Below are 18,087 nucleotides of genomic sequence, written 5' to 3' on the forward strand. Positions count from 1 at the left end.
CTTACGTAATGTAACACACCTATCTGAATTCCATATATTGGTATGAAAACACAATTTTAAAACTCATCCTTGTTTAATCAACACACAACAATTGTTATCTAGGGGTGTACAAGATTACTTGCATGAGTTGCTTTATGTTTCAGGGTAGTTAGGAGTTGTTTTGAGATTGTCGAAACAATTACTCACTCTCAGATCACCTTTCTATCCAACTAATCCGAACTATTAAACAAAAGTTGACCAAGTATTTTCATGCTAATGATAACTTACAGATTTCAGTTGTAAGTTATAAACAAACATATCGTTTTCTGGCACAAACTGTCAGAATTGGAAGACCAAATGGTGAGAATCAGCAAGTGAAAGGACACTAATGTGGTATTTTGAAATACGTGATCAAAAGGTTAATAAGCGAGATTCTAAAATGACAGACAAGTCGGGTTGATCACAAATAAAAAGTATTTGGTTCTTGAACTGAGTTGCTTATACCCGTCTCTAAAAATTTTATCTTCTTAACTTTATATTTGAATTTCCATGCAAAGGGTCCAAATATTCAGCAGTAGCTGGAAAAGGAACTCCAGTGGCAAATGAAGTATTTTGTTATGCTTCACTGCCGGTATTGTGTCATTACTCCTGCAATTCATAGCAACATATTAAAACTTGAATTAAGCGTCAAAAATTGTACCGATGATTGCCTAATCATAAACTCACAGTGGAATAGCAGCTTGATATCTATAAGCATGTAGACATGGATTTTGAGTGCCAGTCTTATTAAATCTACAGATATATGTGCTATTGGCTTAGCCCAAAAACAAGTAGTGGATTTTTTTTAAAGTATTCTGCCTAATGAGCTACAATATTCAATCAGTTACGAGAAATCAATCAAGAAAAACAATGTTAACCTACAAGGTGAAAATAAAATTCTTCCCTTAGATTAACTTTTGAGTATTTATTCTTACTTTGTTTCCAGAAAATCCAACAAATTCTAAAAGTCGGAGAATCCTTGTTGGCAACAGGGATATAGTCTAAGAAAATGAAGGAAAGAAAAAGAAAAAAAAATTAGAAATATTCAGCCTTCACCAATGTCCACATCCCATGAACGAACAGAAAAAATGATGTGTTCTGATGGTTTTTAATCAAATAATTTCATGATTCAGATTTTGACACAGAGTGACCATTGTTATCAGCTTAAAACACAGCAAAATCTATTATCTCAGCCAGATCTGATTAGGATTTGAGTACATCTATACAGGATATTAGGAAAAACTCTGCAAATTTGTGGAATTAGTATTTTCACCACTAACACAAAATAATCACAAAAAGAAATTTAGGTTTTGTGGTAGACTGCCCATTCAATGCTTGTCCATTTTACACTTTTGAAGTAGACCACCTCCACCTGGTCTTTAATTTTATACAGTTGTTCCTCACAATCACATAATTAACAAAGACTTGGATGCAGGTTGTCTTTGCTTTAATGGAGAATAACTCATGACATGGAATAATGGAGAAGAGAGCTAATATGACTGTATGACTTCCTTGAAGCAAAGAGATTGTAAAGTTTAAAAGTAAGTCATAAAACATATTTTTACTCACTAGATTAAAAGCTCCAATTCCAAGTTGAACACCTCCTTCAAAATGGCTGTAATTCTCTCCTTTTGTGTAACTGGATGACTGCACAATGTTAAGAAGTTCCCTTTCAGTAATAAATAAAAAAAGGATTAGATCACAATAATTAACTACTTTCCACAGTTAAAAAATGAGGTCTGCAGATGCTGGAGATCACAGCTGCAAATGTGTTGCTGGTCAAAGCACAGCAGGCCAGGCAGCATCTCAGGAATAGAGAATTCGACGTTTCGAGCATAAGCCCTTCATCAGGAAGGGCTTATGCTCGAAACATCGAATTCTCTATTCCTGAGATGCTGCCTGGCCTGCTGTGCTTTGACCAGCAACACATTTGCAGCTACTTTCCACAGTTAAACACTTAAAATTTATATCTGACTTTTTTCAGATTTAATGTTGTAATTATATGCATTTAGGGTTTATCATTGGAGTCCCATCACCATTTATTTCATGGATCTGTTTTTGAGTTGTGTATTTTGAGATGATGTCAGCCTTCAGATTCTCTTTAAATCCCTCTCAATATATGATGTTTTCTTGTTTAATAGAGACTGTTGCATTATAAACAGGAAGAGATTTCATATTCATGTTGTAAGAAATTACATGTAGTCCTAACGGTGTAAACCTTTAAAATCTCTCAAGCTATCTGATAATGTTTATTAAATCTACAACTGCAGTAATCAATGAAGAAATAAATAGAACTGCATATAATGGACAGCAATTAATTTCCCAAAAATGGAGGGGGGGTTAAGCATATTTTATAGTGGCTTGAGCTAATCAATTGAGCAATTTTATACTTTTTTCAGAAAATTGTTATGAATGTCACCTGCAAAGTTGAGATGCCCAAGTACCCTGCTTCCTAAACTAGTAAGATGGTTAATATAAAGTTTTATGTAGGTTTGATTCTCCACAGAACCTTTTTCTTCCTGCTCCATTGTGAGTTGCACTAGTTGAAGACTAAATAATTCCCCACAAGAAAAGGGAGAAAGGATACATCAGCATGAGCACACTGAACATGATCACTCAATTGAATCATTATTATCATATGCATTCAACATAAATACAGAGAAGAGTGTACCATCATCATGAACAGGCACCATTCACATCAACTTAAAAAATAAAGAAAGAGAACTTACAGCAATATTATTAGAAGCAGCAAATCAGAATATTCAGTCCACCCATTACACTTAAAGGGATGCCTGGGCTTACTGGGCTGTCATCATCTCCAATACAAGCTGCTTAAAATTTTAAGTCTGCAGGACTCTACTAAAGGACTCTAACTATAGCTAATGACATAGGAACTGGAATAGTTCATTCAGGTAATCAAGCATACTCCAATGTTTAGTGTCATTGCTGATCTGTACATCAACTACATTTTCTGCTATAGCTCTGTGTCCCTTATTCCCTAACAAAAATCTATTGACAGTCTTGAATTGAATGAAAGTACTGCAGATGCTGGAGATTAGAGCCAAGAGTATGGTGCTGGAAAAGCACAGCAGGTCAGGCAGCATCTGAGGAGCAGGAAAATCGATGTTTCGAGCCAAAGCTTTGGGGTTTTTGCCGGAAACATCGATTTCCCTGCTCCTTGGATGCTGCCTGACGTGCTGTGCTTTTCCAGCACCCCACTCTTTGCCACAGTCTTGAACTGACCCCACTTTCACAGCCTCGAAGGAAAAACAATTCAGATTTCCACTACTCAGTCATAAAGTCTTTCCGACTGCAATCCTAAATAGCCTGGATCCAAACTTTGAGATTTTAAAGAACAATAGAATATGCTAAAGAAACAAAATTTGGCTGGCTGCATCCATGGAGAGAGAGAAACAAAGTTAACATATCAAGTCCAATATAATGCTTCTTTGGAATTGAGAAGGACAGAAAGCAATGTTATGCTGTAGTCAAAGGGAAGAGGGGGAGGAGTCGACAATGAAACAGGTGGTGAGGGTGCCCAAAGCAAGGAGGAGAGTGCAAAATTGCTGCTAAGGATAGATTTACATGAAAAATAGGTGAGAATGGCAGTTATGAATGGTTGAAAATTGGTCAGCTTTGCTGAGAGCAACCCCATGCAAACAAGAGGCAGGGACAAGGAAGGGGTGAGGAAGATATTTTGAGGAAGGTTCACTAGACCCAAGACATCAGCTACGATTTCTTTCCACAGGTGCTGCCATACCTGCTGAGCTTTTCCAGCGTTTTGTTTTTGTTTGTGAGCATGTTGTAGTGGCTGATTGCATACTGCTGGAGGTAGTGGAAATGGAAGCAGGATAATCCCATGATTGTGGAGGTTGATAGAATGAAATGTGAGGACAAGGGGAACCCTATTGTTACCCTGGGAGGAAGGGAGGGGCAGTGGTGATGACAGTAGTGCAGGGAATGGGTTGGATCTGGCCGAGGGCCCTGTTAAGGTCGGGAGGGGAAATACTTGGTTAAGAAAAAGGAGGACAGAGATGATGTTGGAGGCACCCGTTAGGAAACTGTCTTTGACTGGTGAGTTTATCCCTTATTCTTAATGCCTGTGCTCTTATATTTGATTCAAAATAACTACGCAAGTCAAAAGATGTGGAGTAATGTACAAGACATAATCTTATAGGTAGCTTCTTTTTTAAACCGTTCTATTAGTTACCTTACAAAGTGACAAAGCCTAAAGACCAGATGCAGTATAGCCACTATATCAACTTACATCCCAACTTACTTGTAAGTCTGGTAACTATTTCTTATTTTGATGCTGCCTTTGATAAAACTAATCATGTTCTCATCCTGTAATAAAAATGTTAAAGTGAATTTGAAGTAATGTACATGAATTGGACAATATAAAAAAAATACCAAAAAGGCAATTCAATGTGCCAGAATTTATTCTTTAAATATACTGACTCTCCCCCTACAGCATCCAACTGCATTTGAACATTCCTAAATATCTATTACACCAGCAGGAAGCTTATTCCAGATAGTTAGTGCATAACAATTGTTTGATATCTATTCAAAGTACCCTGCAGTAATTTTTTGAAACTGGTTTATACTTACAGCCACAAACTAGATTGTCTAGCTTTTTTTTGAAATAATACTGAACTTATCTTATCCAAGCCATTGATACTTAATAGAAATGATCAAGGTTTGTCAGCTACATTTTACCTAAGTTGTGGAGATAGCCTTTTCACTTTTCCTTGTAGTTGGTCTAAGTTGTGCTTTGCTGTACTCTCTCTCTCCAATGTCCATACACCTCCTTTGAGATGTTAATTTTTTTAAAAAGGGTGAGGCAGGATGCAGGCAGAAAACAGTTACAGGCACTTCTATAATAATTTATTTGGTAGCAATAAAAATAACAGAAATTGGGCTAACCACTACAGTTTTATTTGGCCTAAGTGATCTAATCCATAAACCAAGTACATAAAAAGACACTTGCCCAAAATGAGATGTACCAATAAATTAGACAAAATTCGAGATATTTTCTGAATGCAATTAATTCAGTCAATTTCAAGCAGTCCAATTTTTTTTTGGTTCAGCCCCATTGATAGGAAATCTTCACACTGCAATGCACAAATGCTTGCATAGCTAACACAAGTTGACTTCTCTTTTTCACAATGCTTTACAGTTCATGGTGCTAAGAAATTTCGTAGGAGTAACTATCACCAACGATCTATTCTGGTCCAACCAGGTTGACACGACAGCCAAGAAAGCCTCAGAAGGCTAAAATTTTGCAAGCCTATGACGACTCTTGCCATTTTTTTATAAAAAACATTCTATCCAAATGCATCATAGCTTGGTATGGCCATTGCTGTGCCCAAAAAACTACAGAAAGTTGTGAATGCAGTCCAGTCCATCACAAAAACCAGCCTTCCTTCCCTTGAGTGTGTATAACTTACTGCTACCTCAGGAGAGCAGCCAACATAATCGAAGACCCCTTCCACTCCTGTTATACTCTCTTCCCCACCCTCTTCCATCAGGCAAAGATATAAACGTTTAAAAACACATAACAACAGGTTTAAGAACAGCTTCTTTCCCACAGTTATTAAACTTATGAATAGACCACTCAATATGTTAGAGTTGATCGTTCTTCTTCGTAGCTGTAACACTCTACATTCTAATCTGTTACCCTGATGTACTTAGGTAAGTTACAATTTGCCTGGTTAGCATGCAAAATAATACTTTTCATTGTATCACCATACATATGACAATAAATCAAATTAATAAGCTCATGGTTAATTTTATTTTTAACCTCAACTCCACATTCCTGTCTACCCCAATTATCTTTCAGTCTTTTATATGTATCAAGAATCTATCTATCCCTGCCTTAAGACTGTTCAGATTTTACTTGTACCACTTTGAGGAAGAGTTCCAAAGAGACTGAATTATCTCTCTTTTAAACAAAACTCTCTCCGTCTTAAGTGTACAACCTTTTATTTTTGAACACTTACCCAGAGTTATAGATTTTTCAAACAGAGAAAACATCCTTTTCACATCCATACTGGCAACCCTCTCAAGATCTTGTATGCACCAATCAAGTAGTCACTTTGAAATAGATCTGTTATTACAGACATCTAATGGCTAGACATGATTAGTTGTTTCTGGCTTCAAATTGCACCATCCACGTGCAAGAAAGATCAATCTAAATTAACGTTAAGGAGAAACTAAATTATGTAGTGTACGCTCAGTGATTTTCATTTCAGCGTTCGATGCGAGTTAAGATTAGATTAGATTAGATTAGATTCCCTACAGTGTGGAAACAAGTCCACACCGACCCTCCAAAGAGTAACCCACCCAGACCCATTCCCCTCTGACTAATGCACCTAATACTGTGGACTGTGGGAGAAAACCGGAGCGCCTGGGGGAAACCCATGCAGACACGGGGAGAATGTGCAGACTTCATACAATCCCCCAAGGCTGCAATTGAACCTGGGTCCCTGGCGCTGTGAGGCAGCAGCGCTAACCACTGAGCCACCGTGCCACCCTAAATAGTTACTCTAGATATGTGTATATTATTGTGCAGATTAAGAATGTCAAGTACATCTCGGTCTGCAGTTCATTTATCTCCAAATAAGAAGAGTATTTTCCTATTTATGGTGTTTCAATGCGGTTTTATTTTTTAAATGTTGCTCTGCTCTTGAAGTTTTCAGCCTTAGAAAAGACCATGGCAGTGAAAATAATCAACCTTTGTAATGGAGGGTACAAATTCCAAATTCCCTAATTTGAATAATAGCACTTTGAAATCAGGTTAAATCCAAAAATGAATTCATGGAAGGAACGTGACACTTTTCCTATACTGATCAGTGTGGAATGCTACACAAAATCATTTTTGTGCTTGTAGCTGGCATATCCCACATGGATTTAGGACCATTCAGCGCAGCTATTTTGGCGCGAGCGATTTTGCACGGCCTGTTTGGCACAGCCTATTTTGCCGTAGACCCATTTAGGCACAGAACTATTTTGGTGCAGATATACAGCAGTCATCAATGAAAATCAACATAATAGTAGAATTATTAAATGGGTAGTTTCCCAGTGGTTTGTAATTATTATTAAAATAACTAGTCATCAAAGAAAAACAACTGTAGAGGTAACTTTACAAGTGATTAAGGAGTGCCTAGAAAATTTGTCAGAAGCTTGCCAAGGAACAATGCCTAACAACAGAGCGCTGAAGAAAATGGTTCGTAGGACAAGGAAAGAAATTGGTGCTTACCCAGTAAATCCAAGAAATTTAGAAGAACTTGTAATTCCAGATAGCTTTAAAACATATTATGTTAATGTATATAATGAAGAACAATTTTTACTAGCCGGCAGCGGTAGCACCACCTGCAGAATTCTTATATTTGGAAGAAAAAGGAATGCCGAGTTTCCGAAACAATCAAAAAGTTATATGTTGATGGAACATTCAAAATTTCCCCACCTCTATTTTCACAAGTTCATGTTATTTTAGGGGAAATACATAAAGGTGTGTTCCCACTGTTGTATGACTTACTCCAAATAAGTTACAAACAACATATGATAAATTATTTTAAATGGTTCTGGAATGCCTCCCTGACATTATCAACAGTGACTTTGAACTTGTACAGTTGTAGCAGGGCACGATATTCCGTTGAAATTAAAGGAAGTCAGAGAATTTAATGGGTTATATTTTCTTTTTTTTAAGAAATTTTGAGGAACCACAGTTAGGAGTGGACTAATACAGAGTAAATGCAGTGATACACAAATAACTACAAACTACTGGAAACTGCCCATTAAATAATTCTACTATTATGTTGATTTTCTTTGATGACTACCGTATATCTGCGCCAAAATAGTTCTGTGGCAAAATAGGCTGTGCCAAACAGGCCGCGCCAAATGGTCCCACTCCGATCCCACATTGGCTGTACATCTAATAACGGGTCAGTGGAGGTAATAATAAGAGTCTAGGCTGAATATTTAAGTGTCAGTCCCCACATTTAATGGGAGTGGTAAATTCCTGGTGCACAGACCCAAGTCTGTTTTGTAAAATGACTAAAGGAGAAAATGTGTGGCTATCGAGTTTGTTGAAAGCTACACTGGAAATGTTGGTGCAACCATACAGAAGGGACAGCCATTCTACTCTTAGACATATCTGCATAGGAGTCATTGAAAAGAAGTTCATAAATACTTGCATGACGTCAGTACTATTGCCCCACTAACAAAAGTAATTGTTGGACTAAGCAAAGAAGTGAATTGCAATTAAATTGCACGAAAGATTTAGCATATAAAACCAAATAAAATGTTCAGTTTGCATTTTGAACTTAAGCAAATTAGATACTGAAATAACTGCACAAAGGCTGATACCCTCTCACCAAGCCACTCCTTATTTACACGTGCATTGTTTATGGGCTGTGACCAGCCAGCTCCAAGCCGGTTGCTACACTGATGAGCCCTTCTGAATCTCCTGCTTATATCCATCAGTCGAGGCTCCCTGAATGGCCCAGGTTAACAACCTCAATGAAGAATATCACAGTAAATGAGATCCACCTAGCCCTGGTTGCAATCACTACAAATATTTTTTGTGTTCAGGTAGGTTGGAGCATGTTCATAGTATGTCTTCTAGAACTGTACTGGAGATAAAAATCAGTTTAAAAAATGTATAATTATTTTAGAGTTTCATTCTTCTAAGTTTGTTTTTTTTTATTTGAAGAAAATGCTTGAGCTCTGGGAAATGTAAATAAGCAGCATGTTTAATACAAGATTGTCGCTGCTGCTGGGACTAATGTTAAGTGTCACAGAGATACACAGCACAGAAACAGACCCTTTGGTCCAACACGTCCATGTCAAATCAGATATCCTATATAAATCTAGTCCCATCTTCCAGCATTTGGCCCATATCCCTCCAACCCTCCTCGTTTATACACCCACCCAAATGCCCTTTCAATGTTGTCATTGAACCAGCCTCCACCACTTCCCCTGGTAGCTTGTTCCACACATGCACACCCTCTGCACGAAACCAGTGTCCCTTAGTCCCTTTTATATCTTTTCCCTCTCACCTTAAACCAATGCCCTCTAGCTCTGGACTCCCCCACCTCGGAGAAAAGACCTGCCCTACTTACTCTACTCATGCTCATGATTTTATAAACCTCTATAGGGTCACCCCTCAGCCTCCGATGCACCAGGGAAAACAGCCCCAGCCTATTCGGCCTCTCCCCATAGTTCAAACTGTCCAACCCTGGCAACATCCTCGTAAATCTTTTCTGAACCTGTTCTAGTTTCACAACGTCCTTCCTATAGAAGGAAGACCACAACTGCACGCAGTATTCCAAAGTAGCTGAACCAATGTCCTGTCCTGCCACAACATGACCTCCCAACTCCTATATCAATGCTCTGACCTATAAAGGCAATCATACCAAATGCCTTCTTCATTATCCTATCTGCCTGCAACTCCACTTTCAAGGAACTATGAACCTGCATTCCAAGGTCTCTTTGTTCAGCAACACTCACAAGGACTTTACCATTCAGTGTATAAGTCCTGCCCTGATCTGCTTTTCCAAAATGCAGCATCTCACAATTATCTAAATTAAACTGTGCCTGCCATTCCTAGGCCAATTGGCCCATCTGATTAAGACCACGTTATACTCTGAGGTAACCTTCTTCGCTGTCCACTACACCTCCAATTTTGGTGTTATCTGCAAACTTACTAACCATACCACCTATGTTCACATCCAAATCATTGATATAAATTACAAAAAGCAATGGAACCAGTCCCGATCCTTGTGGCACACCACTGGTCACAGGCCTCCAAAAAAAAAACGACTCTCCACCACCACTCTCTGTCTTCTACCTTTGATCCAGTACTGTATCCAAATAGCTTGTTCTCCCCATATTCCAAGTGATCTAATCTTAATGATGAATTGAATGTTTTGTCTTGTATGAGCATAAATAACTGTTCAGTTCTTTGAACTTGTTTATTAACCATTCAAGAATGATTTCCAACTTTTCCTACCATTCTGCAGAGTCTGGTGTTATTGACCTAAAGAAAAGCTTAATATCATCATTATGCCTAATTACTCTTCAGTCAACAACTTATTGAACCAAATTTAAAATAAAGCCACATCGAGAAATTAGGATAGGTAACAAAATGCTTGTTCAGAGAGAGATTTTAAGGAATGGCATAATGGAGGGAGGGGAAATGAAGCTTGGAGTAAGTTCCAGAAGTAATCATGTCTCTGACAAAAAAAGATTAATATGTTTGTTTAAATCTACATTTTCTTTTCTGAAAATGTTATAATTGGGAAAGACTTCAGGATGTATTACAAAGGAGGTGATGCCGGACGTCTTAGAGATTATAGCACGGAAACAGACCCTTCGGTCCAACCTGTCCATGCCGACCAGATATCCCAACCCAATCTAGTCCCATCTGCCAGCACCCGGCCCATTTCCTCCAAACCCTTCCTATTCATATTCCCATCCAAATGCCTCTTAAATGTTGCAATTGTACCAGCCTCCACTGTTTCTTCTGGCAGCTCATTCCATACATGCACCACCCACTGCGTGAAAAAGTTGCCCCATACGTCTCTTTTATATCTTTCCCCCCTCACCCTAAACCTATGCCGTCTAGTTCTGGACTCCCTGACTCCAGGGAAAAGACTTTGTCTATTTATCCTATCCATGCCCCTCACTTTTGTAAACCTCTATAAGGTCACCTCTCAGCCTCCAATGTTCCAGGGAAAACAGCCCCAGCCTGTTCAGCCTCTCCCTGTAGCTCAAATCCTCCAACCCTGGCAACATCCTTGAAAATCTTTTCTGAACCCTTTCAAGTTTCACACCATCCGTCCGATAGGAAGGAGACCAGAATTGCACACAATGTTCCAATAGTGGTCTCTTTGTTCAGCAACACTCCCTAGGACCCTGCCATTAAGTGTACAAGTCCTGCTAAGGTTTGCTTTCCCAAAATGCAGCACCTCGCATTTATTGGAATTAAACTCCATCTGCCACTTCTCAGCCCATTGGCCCATCTGGTCCAGATCCTGTTGTAATCTGAGGTAACCCTCTTCACTGTCCACTACACCTCCAATTTTGGTGTCATCTGCAAACTTACTAACTGTACCTCTTATGCTCGCATCCAAATTATTTATGCAAATGACAAAAAGTAAAGGACCCAGCACCGATCCTTGTGGCACTCCACTGGTCACAGGCCTCCAGTCTGAAAAACAACCCTCCACCACCACCCTCTGTCTTCTACCTTTGAGCCAGTTCTGTATCCAAATGGCTAGTTCTCCCTGTATTCCATGAGATCTAACCTTGCTAATCAGTCTCCCATGGAGAACCTTGTTGAAAGCCTTACTGAAGTCCATACAGATCACATCTACTGCTCTGCCCTCTTTCTTACTTCTTCAAAAAACTGAATCAAGTTTGTGAGACATAATTTCCCATGCACAAAGCCATATTAACTATCCCTAATCAGTCCTTGCCTTTCCAAATACATGAACATCCTGTCCCTCAGGATTCCCTCCAAAGTCTTAAAACGCATAAAGGTGGATTATTAATGGGTATTCTAGAACTTTGTCGGAAGCTAGGGAAGTGATTGCTGGGCCCTTTGCTGAGATATTTGTATCATCAGTACCCACAGATGAGGTGTCGAAGACTGGAGGGTGACTAATGTGGTGCCACTATTTAAGGAAGGTCGCAAGAAAAAGCCAGGGAATTATAGATCAGCGAGCCTGTCATTGGTGGTGGGCAAATTGTTGGAGGGGGTCCTGAGGCAAGGACTGATTAGGAATAGTCAACATGGCTATGTGTGTGAGGAATAGTGTCTCATGAACTTGATTGAGTTTTTTGAAAAAGTAACAAAGAGGATTAATGACTGCAGAGCGTTGGATATGATTCGTATGGACTTCAGTACGGTATTTGACGAGGTTCCTCATGATAGGCTGGTTAGCAAGGTTAGATCACATGGAACACAAGGAGAACTAGCCACTTAGATACAGAACTGGCTCAAAAGGTAGGAGACAAAGAGTGGTGGTGGAGGGTTGCTTTTCAGATTGGAAGCCTGTGACCAGCAGTGTGCCACAAGAATTGGTGCTGAGTCCACTGCTTTTTGACATTAATATAAATGATTTGGATGTGAACATTGCAGGTATGGTTAATATGTTTGTGGATGACACTAAAATTAGTGGTGTAGTGGACAGCAAAGAAGGTTACCCCAGAGTACAACAAGATCTTGATCAGATGGGTTGGTGTGCGGAGGAGTGGCAAATGGAGTTTAACTTAGATAAATGTGAGGTGCTGCATTTTGGAAAAGCAAATCAAGGCAGTACTTATACACTTAATGGTAAGGTCCTGGGGAGTGTTGCTGAATAAAGAGACCTTGCAATGCAGGTTCATATTCCTTTAAAGTAGAGCCGCAGGTAGACAGGATAGCGAAGGTGGTGATATGCTTTCCTTTACTGGTCAGAGCACTGAGTACAGGTGTTGGGAGGTCATGTTGTGGCTGTACAGGACAGTGGTTGAGCCACTTATGGAATACTGTGCGCAATTCTGGTCTCCATCCTACAAGGGGTATGTTGTGAAACTTGACAGGGTTCAGAAAAGGTTTACAAGGATGCTGTCAGGTTTGGAGAATTTGAGCTATAAGGAGAGGCTGAACACGATGGGGCTATTTTCCCTGGAGTGTTGGAGGCCAAGGGGTGACATTATAGAAGTTCATAAAATCATGAGGGGCATAAATAGAGTAAATAGCCAAGATCTTTTCTCCAGAGTAGCTGAAGGGCAGAGGTTTAAGGTGAGAGAGGAAAGATTTAAAAGGAATCTAAGGGACAATTTTTTTCACACACAAGTTGTTGCATATATGGCATGAGCTGCCAGAGAAAAAGGTGTAGGCTGGTACAATTTCAACATTTCGAAGGCATCTGGATGGGTATATGAATAGGAAGGAATTAGAGGGATATGGGCCAAGTGCAGGCCAATGGGATTAGATTGGGTTAGGATATCTGGTTGTCATAGATGAGTTGGACTGAAAGGTCTCTTTCCGTGCTGTACAATTTTATGACTGGGTTATTCTTAAGGATTTTTAAAATGGAACCTTAAAAGGAGGGGATTGATGATTCTCCGAGTTTAAATGTTTAGTTAGGTCATTCTGTGCTAACACCTCTACTTGTAGCAGATTTGATAATCACCGGGGTCAGAAAAAGAATTTAAATTTTTCTGGAATTGTTGCAGCTTCTTCCTCTTCTTTTTACATCACTACTGAATAGTTGTTCGGCACGCAAGCTTACACAGCATTCTGAAGCACACAAATGATGTTTCCTTACCCTTTATTTTGTATAATCAGTTGTGCTCTAAACTTGAGAAATACTTCAAATGTCAGCGTAATTGTCGAGAATGGCTTAGTAAAGAAAATAAAATCGCTTTCAACTGCAAGTCATAACTTCAAAGTTAACCTGAGATAATTCGCTTGTCGCAGTTGCAATTTTTCATTCCCCTTTCCCAGACCAAATACTGTTACCTGTAAGAAAGTGAGAGCAGCCCTCTGTAACAAACACTCAGCGTAGCAGACCTCAGCATGCATCTCCTCTGTGTGCAGATCAAACATTGCAAATAAGCTAGTGTTATCAAAATACTGCAATAAAACACCATCCTTAGCATATCTTGAAGAGTGCTCAATCCTTAATAACAGGCATATTAATATATTCAGACATTAGTCAAGGCTCATTTAATAAATTCTGATAAAACAAACCCAAATATTTAAGAATTGGTGCTCACTGACTTGAAATTCTTTTAAAAGATTTGAAAGCAAAAAAAAACAGACAGCAATGACTTCATGGGTAAGATGTTAAAGTTGAGTTTAGTTGATCTGAAACTTCACACTTCCCAGTGTGGATCAGTATAATAAAAGATGTAATTCATTAAGAAATGCTGTGTGTATACATGAAAGGGAAATCATAGACACACCATTTGTTCCAGAGGAAAACACCTGCAAGAAGTTGTGTCACAGGCTGCACAAGTTTGAGCTCTAGGTTTCAGAACTCGTGCACCAGCTAAAATCACTATTTTGCATTTTTAGGGAAGTGGTCACTAAGCAGACTATAGGCATACAAACAGTGAGAGAATGAGGGACTGCCAGGCAGTCTAACAGAACCAAGTGCAAAAGCTCCTCCCCTCTCCCTCATCTGAGTCTTACCAATTAGTAACCCAGTTTGGATACTGGCGAGAGTGACGGTTCCTCAGGAAAGCACACTCATAAGTACACCCTTGTTGCTGGCACTAGGGACAGCTCACATACATACTTTGTGTTTGGTGGTGGTTGGGGTAGTTGTGGGGTGTTAGTAGTAGAGGATTCCATAATCAGATTATCAGACAGGCATTGATGCAGCTGTCAACTTCACAACAGGATGATGTGTTACTTAGGTAAAAACAAGGACTGCAGATGCTGGAAACCAGATTCTAGATTAGAGTGGTGCTGGAAAAGCACAACAGGTCAGGCAGCATCCGAGGAGCAGGAAAATCGACAGTTCGAGCAAAAGCCCTTCATCAGGAATGTGTTCCTTCCGGGTGCCAAGTGAAGGATGTTAGAGTGGCTCCAAGGCATTCTTGAGGAGTATAGTAATCTGACAAGGATTGTGATACAAGGATTGTCAATAGAAATGACGACAAGGTCCTGAAATAAGATGTCCGAGAGTTAGGTAGGTGATTGAAAGGCAGAATATCTAAAGCAGTAGTTTCGTGATTCTTCCTAGTTGAATGTACTCGGGAGCACAGGATTTGGAAAATGGAGTGATTGATCATGTGGCTAGAAAGCTGGTGTAGGTGGACCAGCATCAATGTTCTGTGCAACAGAACCAGTTCTGGGGAGTACAAAGTTAAAAATCACACAACCACAGCTTTATTTGGAAGCATTAGCTTTCAGAGCACTGCTCCTTCATCAAGCTTTTTCGGAATAGCGCTCTAAAAGCTAGTGCTTCCAAATAAACCTGTTGGACTATAAACTGGTATTGTCTGATTTTTAACACCGTAATCCCAGTCCATCACCGGCACCTCCAAATCAGTTCTGGGGAAGATGGGACTTGCATAGGCAGGTCTACAACTAAACAAGACCAGGCTGCAAATGTGTTGCTGGTCAAAGCACAGCAGGTTAGGCAGCATCTCAGGAATAGAGAATTCGACGTTTCGAGCATAAGCCCTTCATCAGGAGAAGGGCTTATGCTCGAAACGTCGAATTCTCTATTCCTGAGATGCTGCCTAACCTGCTGTGCTTTGACCAGCAACACATTTGCAGCTGTGATCTCCAGCATCTGCAGACCTCATTTTTTAAACAAGACCAGGACAAATATCCTTGGTGGAGATTTGCTAGTGCTGTGGAGGAGGGTTGGACATCAAGATGTAGGAACAGATCATAACTGATCTGATAGTCCTCAAAGTGATGGCCTAGTGGCATTATCACTAGACTATTAATCCAGAGACTCAGCTAATGTTCTACTGATAACTATGAAACTATTATTGATTGTTGGAAAAACCTATCTGGCTCACTAATGGCCTTCAGGGAAGAAAATCTGCCATCCTCACTTGGTCCAACCTACGTGTGACTCCAGATCTTCAGTAATGTGGCCGATTTTCAAATGCCCTCTAAAATGGCCTAACAAGCCACTTGGTTCAAGAGCAGCTAGAGATGGGTAATAAATGCTGGCCAGCCAGCAACACCCACATTCCACTAGCAATTTTTTTTTAAACAACAATTTTTCTCCTTTATCCTCATAACCTATATCTATTAAACATCTGTTGATCTCAGCTTGAATATACTTAACAACTGAGTTTTTACTGCAGAGGGCTGTCAAAAATTCCAGAGATACACTGTACTCAGAGAAGAAATACTGCCTTATCACTATCTTACATGAGCAATCCCATTCTCAGATAATGTACTTCCTCTGGTCTTGACTCTCCCACATATGGAGCAACCTCTCTACAACTATCATGTCAGACTCTCTAGAACCTTGTAAGTTTGGGTAAAGTTTCTTCTCATTTTCTAAACTCTAATGAATATACGCCCAACTTGCTCAACCTTCTTGATCAGGAAATCCCCGAACTTTCTCTGGACTGCCTCCAAATGGCAGTACGTCTTTCCAAAGATAAGGCCCAAAATTGTTAAGAGCATTCGGCTGTGGTCTGACGAGCGCCTTGTACAATCTTACCAAAGCTTCCCAATTTTATTTCAAACTGTAAAGGCCAACAGTCCTCTTTCTTCCCTCTTACTTAGATGATAACTTTTTTGTGCTCTATGCACTCAGACCCCTAACCCCTCTGAGCTGCAGCTTTCTGTGCTATTCCCCATTTAAATAATATTCAACTCTTCTATTCTTCCTGCCAAACTACGCAACCTCATATTTTCCCACATTATATTACACTTGTCAGGTTTTTGCCCTTAACTTCTCCAAAATCCCTCAGACACTTCAGGTCATCCTTGCTACTTCTTTCCAATCTATTTAGCAGTCAATAACAATAGTACATTCACTTGTCATCCAAGTGAGCAAAATATATTGTAAATAATTGTGGTCTGAGCATTGATCATTGTGGCACTCCACTAGTTACACAATATCATCCTGAGAATGTCTCCTTTATCCTAACTCTTGTATCAGTTAACCAAACCTCCTCCATGTTAATGCACTACTCCCAAATCCATGGGCTCTAATCTTAAGAGGAAAAACTCAAACACAGCGCAATTAGAATTGAAATGCGTAACTGACAGGTGAAAAGAATGAAGGGTGATCAACCAGCATTGTGGTGACACCAAGTAAAATGAGCTGAAAAATGCATTGCTGGAAAAGCGCAGCAGGTCAGGTAGCTTATTAAGAAGGGCTTATGCCCGAAACCTGCTCCTGCTCCTTGGATGCTGTGCTTTTCCAGCAACACATTTTTCAGCTCTGATCTCCAGCATCTGCAGTCCTCACTTTCTCCAAGTAAAATGCGACAAGTCAAAAGAAAAGGTTCAATAGAACACTGCAATAATTTAGTCATGAGTTATTTGCTGTTTAACAAGAGGAAACTTTACTTTCAAAAACCTTACAAAACCAAAATATTTAAATTCCTTGATGGCTTAGGAAGTTGAGTGGATATTGCCCCACTTTAATAATAATTATACTTGGAATAAGGAAAATTTGGTGACCTGGAAGGATTTGCGTGCTCCAAGTTCAAGTCAGTAAAAGTGGCACCTTGAGTTGCTATAGCCATAGAAAAACTGACAGCATGCAGTATTCACCATTCAGACTCACTCATTAATAATGGGCGGGTTTTATGTCAGACAATATCAGCAGATATGGGCAAGGGAAGATTTACAAAAATCTATTGTGTATCATAAGTTTTTAAAAGTGGCAATAAAGGCATGTTTTAGAACTAGTAGAGGGAAATTATAATACATTATACTAACCTTCAGTAAATTTTTCTGCAGCATGCCTATTCATTAAACTGTTGATTGAGTTTGTAACAGTAGTCTTTTTCCGAAACCTAAAAAAGAAAAACAAAGCCAGGTTACTACCCTATGGATATGACAAGGAAGGTGACAATGTTCTTTTCACACTCTGTTTATGCTGAAAATACAAGTTTGTGCAATGATAACATTTTCACCAAGCCCATAGAACTAAGCATCAAAAGCAAGCAAAACAGTATATGTTCAAGAGGGCAAAGCTTTAAACAGCAGCAGCTTTATTAGAGAGGTGTTTGCTCTAAAGGAAGCAAGATTTAACAGCAAAGTTTCCTGCCCAAAATGGACAAGGATGTCACCATTACAGCAGGTGACAGGCCCTTAAAGTGACAGTCCACTATACTTTTACATTTATACAACAGTATATCTATACTCAATGTGACATACTGCAATTATTTGTTTACCTAATTTATTGACCTTAATTATTTCTGCCATGCCACCTGTTGGGGAGAATAACCACTAGATTGCCTAAGAGTGGGGCTAGGAAGGGTAGCACTATTATTACACCAGACATTACCAGCTCCAGTCCGTCCCCAAACAGTTAATCACAGCCATGGGGGAGAACCTGGCAACTGCAGGGCTACCTGTCT

General features: G+C 39.5%; 1 protein-coding gene across 1 annotated transcript in view; it reads right to left on the minus strand.

Annotated features, from left to right (window-relative positions):
• ttc39a (tetratricopeptide repeat domain 39A) overlaps positions 1 to 18,087 on the minus strand; it is a 99,814-nt gene that overhangs the window by 38,313 nt on the left and 43,414 nt on the right. The window contains exons 4-8 of the mRNA XM_060830447.1: positions 17,444 to 17,520; positions 13,532 to 13,599; positions 4,298 to 4,362; positions 1,588 to 1,687; positions 954 to 1,019 (exon numbers count right to left, since the gene is read on the minus strand). Coding sequence (XP_060686430.1) covers positions 954 to 1,019; positions 1,588 to 1,687; positions 4,298 to 4,362; positions 13,532 to 13,599; positions 17,444 to 17,520 — 376 coding nt within the window. The remainder of the gene's footprint in view (positions 1 to 953; positions 1,020 to 1,587; positions 1,688 to 4,297; positions 4,363 to 13,531; positions 13,600 to 17,443; positions 17,521 to 18,087) is intronic.

Source organism: Hemiscyllium ocellatum, chromosome 9 (assembly GCF_020745735.1).
Source record: "Hemiscyllium ocellatum isolate sHemOce1 chromosome 9, sHemOce1.pat.X.cur, whole genome shotgun sequence".
NCBI lineage: Eukaryota > Metazoa > Chordata > Chondrichthyes > Orectolobiformes > Hemiscylliidae > Hemiscyllium > Hemiscyllium ocellatum.